We start from the raw sequence: 9,081 nt of genomic DNA, 5'->3' as shown, positions 1-9,081 counted from the left end.
AATAGCCCAATTTAAGCTTGAGATTAACACCATTCTAGTAATATCTAAAATTAACATCACAGACCCCCACTTTTAATTTTTCTTTTCTGAATATTTAAGATAATTTTAGCCAGTGACGTAGTGTCATTGTGCACCTCCTATTTCATGTTTCGATCGGAAAGATACTTGGGGTTTCCCACAGCAAAACGTGGACTTTGCCATTCTTTAACGTTCAGGGTAACTATCTGCAATTCCTCCTATACCACTGAATAAAATAGAATGAGACTTTCACATAATCTCTATTAAATTTATTACATAGTGCAATTGTGCACCTCCTAATTTACGTTTTGAATTGACAGATATTTGGGTTTCTCATAGCAAAACTAAGACTGCGCCATTATTCTCAATATAAAGGAGTACACATCTTTTATTCACAACTCCTCCTAAACCTCAGAATGTAATTTAATGGAACTTTCACAGAATCTGATTTTAAATACTACCAAGAAATGTTCTTTGCCATTATGCTCATATGGGAACGGAAAATTTCACTGTGAGCTCAGTGCTCAGAGTATCCTCTAGTTGAAGCTGCATCGGATCAATCCTATAGTTTGCATCGAATGGAACATACATTTTCATTGGTGACTTAACGGGCTGCTCAGTAACACCTTTTAACCTTTTGATCGTAACACATATAAAAGATATAACATTCTATTTTTTGGTATAAATACTTTTTAAAAACCGTTCATTTAGCTTATATATATATATATATTATTATTATTATTATGACAAATGTATTTTCTTGAGAAATTTTGAGTTATTGCCCGTGTAAAAACTGCTAGATGGCAGCATTTATCATGACACAGGATAGAGTTACTTACTATAGTGCACCAATCGGTAACATCTGATGAACGGAGTGATTAGTGAATATAGTTTTAAACTGGATGGTAATTCCCCTGACTAGTTTGTAAGTGAGTGTTACTTTAATATTCTAAATCTATACACGCTAAACTATTTAAGCTATATGATAGGTTCACAGTGCTACATGCTTTAAAGATATAGTGTTTAAAACGCAGTTTATGCTTGAATTGGCTTTTTTCTTATTGATTTCGACAGGCCATATATGTGAATAAATTAACCGTTTATGTTGGGAAACAAACATTTCATAAACAGTACTGTCAAAGCCTCAAATTATCGCACACGACACCCTTCTCACCTATATTTGAAACTTCGTTGACAAAACTTTCATGTCGTTTAAAACTTGTTCGAAATAATTGTTACTCCTGTAATGCGAAAGGTGCTGGGTTCTCTAAATTTTATCTCATTCATCTGTATTTTACCCATTTTCATGAACACAGAAATTTATTTATTTATTTATTTATTTTTATTTATTTTTTATTATTATTATTATTTTAATTTTTCGGAAACATGCTTACTTTCGCTTTGACACATTCCAGGTATTTGGTCTTTATATATAATTATGAAGTTACGGATCATTTGACTTTAATAAATATATGTGAGGGTATGTTTTAATGTAACGTGCGCTTGATATTATCCAAGTCTAGCTTTTTCGTGAAACCTGATTCTTGGTTTTTACTGACAAAATCCTAACAACAGAAACTAATGCCCACAATGGAAAGTTCATCCGTTAGGGCTAATGTATGAGTTGCGCTCCATTCCTTAAAAGTAATGGAGCCCTACTAGTATATTGAACCGCTTAAAATCCACTGCTTTAAATGCTTGTAATTATTGTTTGTGACATCTTAATTATGGAAAAGTAATGTCAAAGTATCCATAGCATTCTCAAGTTAGAGGCCACTTTTATAAGCTAATTAGGCCTATATAATAAAATATGGCTATAATGCATTACTACCTTGTTTGCAAAAAAAATTCAATGCCTGCTTGTCATATGGTTATACCCAACATCTTGGGTACTTCGGTATATCACTGTCTTGCATAAATCAGGTAACTTAAATGGTACAAATAATTATCGAGGTATCACAATTGCAAGTCCATCGGAAAACTTTTTAACATCATCTTGAACAATAGATTAGATACTTTTTTAGGAGGAAAAAAAATTATAAATAGTTGTTAAATTGGTTTTTCAAAGAAAGCTAGAACCTCTGACCATATATTTATTTTGCATAAATTATTCAACACGTATTGTGATAAACGTGATGGAAGACTATATGCTTGCTTTGTTGATTTTAGGAAAGCTTTTGATGCTGTTGTACATGTTGGTATCAAAATTTCAAAATCAAAATTTTATGGTGTAATTGATAGTATGTACAATCTTAGTAACTCGTGTATTCGTTTAAAAGATCAGGTAACACAGAGTTTCCTTGTAAAATTGGGTGTTAAACAAGGTGATAACTTATGTCCAAACTTATTCAAAATATTTATCAATGATTTGCCTAATTTTATGCAAAGTACTGATTATAGTGTTGGTTTATATGGCAATTTTATTCATTGTCTAATGTACATGTATGCAGATGATGTTTTTTTTTTTTTTTTGCTATCAAAGTCTCCAACAGGTCTTCAACAAAAATTTGACTATCTTGCAAATTCTGTAAGGACTGGTGCTTCACAGCCAATGTGTCCAAAACAAAGGTTCTAATTCTTAATAAAGCAGGTCGTCACATATCACAGGAATTTTTGCTGGATACAGAGCCAATAGAATGTGATACATCTTATAAGTACTTAGGCATTAATTTCACATCATCAGGGAGTTTCTCTGTGGCACAAGAAGAAAATTTAAAAAAAAAAAAAAAAAAAAAAAAAAAAAAAAAAAATTTAAAAGCACTTAAAGCTTATTTCAAACTTCAGAAGGATTTTTTTGTGTTTAAATCCTGATGTGAAATATTCTACTCGTGTGTTTGATCATACCATTCAACCTATTCTGCTGTATGGTTGTGAAATTTGGGGTTCATTTAGTACTCAGTCAGCATGTTTCCGTAATATTCAATAAATCTAGATGAAATATATTCTAAAGTTTTGTGCGAAAAACTACATATTATATTTTGCAGATATACTCTCGGAGTTCATAAGAAAAGTGCAAAATGTGCATTTCTTGCTGAATTGCGAAGATTTCTCCTTGGTTTTAATATAATATCACACATGTTGAAGTATTGGCATCGATTAAAAAATCTAGGTCAATCATTTCCCCTTTTGCAAGCAGCATACTTTGCAGATATGTACAATTTTGAAAACAAAAAACCACTTTGGTGTGGTAGTATAAATATGTTATTGAAATATCTTCCAAAATTAAGAAACTTTCAGCACTCAACCATATTTTCATTCACAGCACAATGGAAAAAAACTTTTACATTTTCATTTTTTGGATATTGGTACAAGAAGAGAGATTTTTTATCTTATCTGGAAACCTTGATACATACTATAAAATTAAGCAAAATTTGGGTTTTGAAAACTATTTGGCAATTATTTGTAATTTTGATCAGAGAAAGACACTCGCTAAATTTAGAATTTCTGCACACAAACTTAGAATTGAAACAGGCAGATACATGGGCTTATCTAGGACTGCGAGAAATTGTATGAACTGTTCATTTAATGAGGTTGAAGATGAAATACATTTTCTTTTTAATTGTCCAAAGAATGCTTCCAAAAGAAAGTAACCATTCTTGAAAATACAGAGCACTTGTCAATTATTTAATGATTTAACACTGTCTAATAAATTTCTTTGGCTTTTGAACTGTGAAGACTATGATATTCTCTGCATACTTTGTCGGATGCTAAGCTCATGAGATATAGGTGTATTTTTTGCCCTCAAGATTTCTGTTTTTTATAGAATTGATCATCATATATCTCATAATGTCATCTTATAGGATTTTATAGATTTATATGCGTTGTTTATGTATTAATTGCACTAAGCAAGAGTGGATTTGATTTGTCCTGTAGCACCGTCTCTCGTTGCTATTTGCTGTTAATCTATACACAAGTATCTCATATCTTACTCATTTTTAAGACATGAACTCATACAATATTTCTTAAGCAGGGTATGGTTTTCCTTATTATGTTATTGTACTTCAACATATATATGTTACATTGGAATATTGCTCCAGTAAAACTGGACCAATTGATGTCTTTTAGCACCGCCTCTTGTTACTTCTTGCTGTATTTCTTTGTACATGTATATGTAATCATTTATCTACTGATTTTTATGATTTTTCCCATTATCTTTGTATTTTTAGATGTACAAAGAGCACACGGCGGGTGTGATCGGTTGGCAGGGGATGCTCACTCCTCCATGGCACCTGATCCCAGATCTGATGCTTTGGAGGTCCGTGTTTGCTCTGTTCCTATTTTGTATTGTTTAATGGACTTTTGAGCTTGAATACTGTTCGTTTTCTCCATATATTCCATGTCCCTGTACAAGTTTGGTTAAGTAAAATTGAGCATAATTTGACCTTGTCTCTTATACATCCGACTGTCTCTTAGTGACCGGGGATCTATGTACTTAAACTACACACCACCGATGTAGCTTATATTCTACTCATAATGTTTCATTCACTATTTTGCATTAATGTTAATTTATTAAAAAAAAAATATATGATTAGTTTACTAACCTTTTAGGCATTTTTTCTTTTCTTTTTTTCAATGTTTATGTCTAGTCCTCATAATACATTATACAAACTGAACTCCAAGCTACATTGTATCTAGTCTTCATTATACTATTATACAAACTGAACAATGAGCTAATTAGTTACATATAGATTATACTAATGTGTTTAATGTGTATTTAAATGTAATCAAAATTCTTATATATGTCATGCCCCATGAAGCCCTAATTTGGAAATAAATTCTATTCTATTCTACTAAAAAAAATATATAAAAATACACAGTAAATACATATTCAACATATTAGTAGTATTTAATATATATATAGAGAGAGAAGGCAAGGCGAGTAAAATGTTATAAAGTAATTTAATTCCCACATCTGTCAACAGCTTCGATAGCGTAGTGATTGATTGATTGTATATTGTTTTACGTCCCATTCGAGAATTTTTCACTCATATGAAGACATCACTATATACCGGTGAAGGGCTTCAAATTTAGACCTTCATGCGACACTCAGGGCCATTGAGCAGTGAGGGTTCTTTATCGTGGCAACGCCTACCGTGACACGGGGCCTCGGTTTTTAAGGTCTCATCCTAAGGACCCGCTTCAAAGTGCCGAGCGCTTGGCGAAGGATTAGTTACTATCTATTTTTCATCGACTTAGGTCAGTCGCGGCCGAGATTCGAACTCACGACCTCCCGATCACAGAGCGAGCGCTCTACCGACTGAGCTACCTTGACAGCCGATAGCGTAGTGAGATAAGTATCTGCCTATCTTGATGAGGGAACCGGGATCGATTCTTAGTGGCTCCGCTACGATTTTTTTCTTGATATGAAAATAAACTTAGAAAAGGAGAATTTGAACATAGCAAATACCGTTTCAATGTAATTTGCAACTCTCCATTCCTGAAAAATAATGGAGAGCTTAAACAAAAGAGTGAAGTCAGAAGTGGATTGCAACTATATTTCTCTGAGAACAAAAGCCCGGAAGGGTCAAATAGGCTTTCGTATCTTAATGAAAAAACTGTTTTATAAGAAACATTCCTGATCGGCAGGACAGTATTTTGTGTACTTTAAAATGAAATATATGGATGTAACGAACAGTATTCAAGCTCAAACGTCCATTCAAACAATACAAATCAGGAGCCAAAAAAAAAACACGGACCTGTAAAACATCAGAGGTGGGATCAGTTGCCATGGAGGAATGAGCATCCGGTCCCCTGCAATCGGTCACACCCGCAATGTGCTCCTTGTCATGATCGGGAAATAACGGGAAAATCCGTTGACAATTAGTGTAAATAATGGCCTAAAAATAAGTATAAAAAACGTCAGTCAGCATTTGACTTAGTGATAGATTGTATTTGCTGACAAGGTCATTGTATCGACCATAGAACTTACGAAATGATGACTTTAAACGAGACTGTTGATATTCTTGTTTCATCAACTTGTTTCTCAATAATTTACCTCGTTTTAGAAATTGTTCATATGTAGAGCATGCTCTTGCGTATTGAATCAACTGAGAGATTTAAACTCCATATGCAGATGATGAGGGTAAGGGAATTTGACGATTGTAAAGTTAAAGTCATCACGTTTATACTAAGCTTTGTTGTTATATTACTATTAAGGTCTTTTTCTAACAAAATATTCAAATATGAAACAGATGTATCAGACTCTGTGGTATCTTTTATGTCAAGCTTACTGGGATATATCGTGTCGACATATGAATAGAAATAACTATTGTTAATTGATAATACGTTCGTCGATATATCTAAATGTCGAGTTGAATGCCACAGCAAGAGTTTAATTTTTCTCATGATTTTGAATAAATTCTGCTTCATATGAATACAAAAATATATCTGCTAATAATGGGACGCAATTGGTACCTATGGGAATTCCAACAGATTGTTGGAATACCTGCTCTCCAAAAACCACATATATAGATATTGTCAATCAGGAACTCAAGCATCTTTTTAATATCAACTTCAGAGTACTTGTGTGTACAATCAGAATTTTTTTTAACAAAATAATTTTGCAAATGACCAATGACAAAGTAAGTAAATTTACGAGTTCAATTTCGCACAAAACAAATTACTCAATACCGTACTCAAAAGTCTGTACAACAACATAACAGTATTGGCATTTCCGGTAACTAGAGACATAAATAGCAGGAATATTTATGCCCCTGTTGTCTCTTTAGTATGGATTAATTTTTTTTCGAAACAATTATTATCAAATTATTTTTTACAGCTGACACCGGTTTTTACCCTTGACTCCAGTCGCTGCCGCTAGGAAGTACACATGTATAAGTTTGTTTTTTTTTTTTAAAGAGCGCTCGTGCTCGTTAACCAGTGCTAGGAAACCAGTCAATAAATGTCTCAAGTAGACAATTTTTTGCGCACATATAGAAAATTTGTTTCGAACAGCGTGAAACATGCATATATATCACAAAGAAATTGTTTTTAATTTTATTTTTCGATTTTAGCATATTCATTAATATGAGAGGCAAAGGATCGAGTGATCTTTTCTGATTGAAGTTTACCAGTCGTTCATCTGTTTACTCTCACTTTGTTGACCTTTTCTCCAGAAACAATGTGCCAATTTCAACCAATATGGCATTCCTTCCAACGAAGTGTCATTCCCCTTCCAAGAGAAGATAATCAAGGAAAGGAAAGGTCATTTAAAAGTGTACCCTTTAAGAATCACTGAGCTACACAAGATAAAACTTAATGTATAACATCGACATTACTGTAAGTAAAATATGCGTCGGCCTTAAAAAAATATGTTGAGTTTGTATATAGCGTGTTGTTATAATTATTTTTTATAAACCGAGAAGGTAAAGGTAGGGGTAAAATATCAAGTCCATTGAAAATATCATTATCACTTGTGCAAAATATTATCATGTACGATGCTAAGCGCTTGGATATGATTATTTTAAGAAAGAATTAAAATTCGTTTGACTTTTTTTCCGTTTTAGATAAAAACAGAAAAACAGATGGCTATTATAAGTTATGCAAACGCACACAGATCCTCTGGAATATGTTTCCATCTGCGACATGTTGATTTTTCAAATACATCCTTAAGTACAGGATCAGGGATCATGCAAGCTCACATCAATGAGATGCTTGAATATCTTGATTCAAAAATGGAAATAGAAGAGTTTACTGTTGGAAAGACACACACTAGGTCGAAAAGTAATTGGTATTTTCAGGTCAATGACGTTGACTCTTGGAATCTATCGGGAATTCGTTCAGCTTGGAAGAGATTCAGGGAACTGGGATTTCATAACCTTATTGTCGTGTCTGTCGTAGATGAGAACAGAATTCCTCTGCTGAATACATTATGGCCAAGCAATGACACTGAAGATTTTACCATTGCACTGAAACAGAAATTAATCCATTATTATAAAATCACCAAAAAGGACAAAAGACTACGAAATCAAAACTTTGGAGAAGGAGCAAGAAAAGTTCACTCACAGCATGGTGTGTTATTCATCGCAATTAAATACAAAGAGACAACGCGAGATCAATCTAACCCGTGGCTTGACCTTCTGTCCTGTTTTGGATTACTTTTGTCTATAATCGTGTTTGGGGTCATAGATATTATGTGTTACATGCTGAAGCTGTGTATCGGAAAACAGAAAAAATCCCGTAGGAAAAAAGTTAAAAATCTGTCCTTTTTTTAATTTTTTATTTTACCGAATAACAAAACAAAGCGTGCCATAATTTGCTTACAGGTGAATTATTTATGTAATGATGGACTATTTTAATTATTCTATATATATGGTCATTTTGACACACACCCCCCCCCCCCCCAATCCATTGCAAGTTAGCAGCAAAAGACCATTCTCTGCCTCCATTGACTCTGCATGTATGTTTAGTGTTTTAGTTCTAGAGAAGTTTAGTTTTTTGTTCCATAAATACTTTAATTGCTCTGTAAAAATCAAATACATTTTTTGGCAATTTTATCGTCTATACTTTCGCTTTGACATTTATATTCCATTTTTTTTACCAGTGTAAAGTTTAAATTGAATCAATTTAGTGAGCACTAGATATTATATGTATCTTATTTTAAAACGCAAATCGTGGGTTGTTTTGAAACTTAAACATGGTTGTTGCAAATTGTATTTCATATACAAACTGTGTATTGAAAATCAGGAGGAAAATCAAAGAAAAGATGCTTTATCTAGGATGCTTTCAGAAGGCTAGCTAGTAACAAAGTTTGAAAGGACAGAGATCGATGTAAATTCATATGACATGAAAATCCACGAAGACTAAAAGGACTTCAAGAACGGAAGATTTTCTTGTTGAAATGGAGACTAGATAATGTAGCAAACTCCTCAGAAAAGTGTCCGATCTATGGTTTTAGAAATAGATGCTAGCAATATCAGCATTTCTACTGCATGAATATTGAACTTTGAAATAAAATATGTTATCAACGTTAAAATTTCTCAATAACAATGCCTCAAGAAAAGAGTTTTACTCCTGCATTCGTTGGCATGGATCTCAATCATTTGGGTTTTTTTTCGTTGGGTC

At 33.0% G+C, this 9,081-nt stretch overlaps 1 protein-coding gene across 1 annotated transcript; it reads left to right on the top strand.

The window, feature by feature from the left end:
• The first annotated feature begins 7,242 nt into the window (after positions 1-7,242).
• On the top strand, positions 7,243-8,298 carry LOC133202709 (uncharacterized). Its single transcript, XM_061338569.1, has 2 exons — positions 7,243-7,296; positions 7,524-8,298. Exons 1-2 carry the CDS (start codon positions 7,276-7,278, stop codon positions 8,229-8,231), a joined length of 729 nt encoding a protein of 242 aa, XP_061194553.1. The 5' UTR covers positions 7,243-7,275; the 3' UTR covers positions 8,232-8,298.
• Positions 8,299-9,081: the final 783 nt, after the last annotated feature.

The sequence above is a fragment of the Saccostrea echinata genome, unplaced genomic scaffold, assembly GCF_033153115.1.
Source record: "Saccostrea echinata isolate AGI-Se365-2 ecotype Australia unplaced genomic scaffold, CSIRO_AGI_Sech_v1 ptg000047l, whole genome shotgun sequence".
Taxonomy (NCBI): domain Eukaryota; kingdom Metazoa; phylum Mollusca; class Bivalvia; order Ostreida; family Ostreidae; genus Saccostrea; species Saccostrea echinata.
This window is presented reverse-complemented; position numbering and strand designations above follow the sequence as displayed.

Coding starts and splice junctions, on each gene's coding strand:
- LOC133202709 (XM_061338569.1), top strand. CDS start 7,276: ATGTATAACATCGACATTACT. Junction 7,297..7,523: donor TGTATAACATCGACATTACT/GTAAGTAAAATA, acceptor TTTCCGTTTTAG/ATAAAAACAGAAAAACAGAT.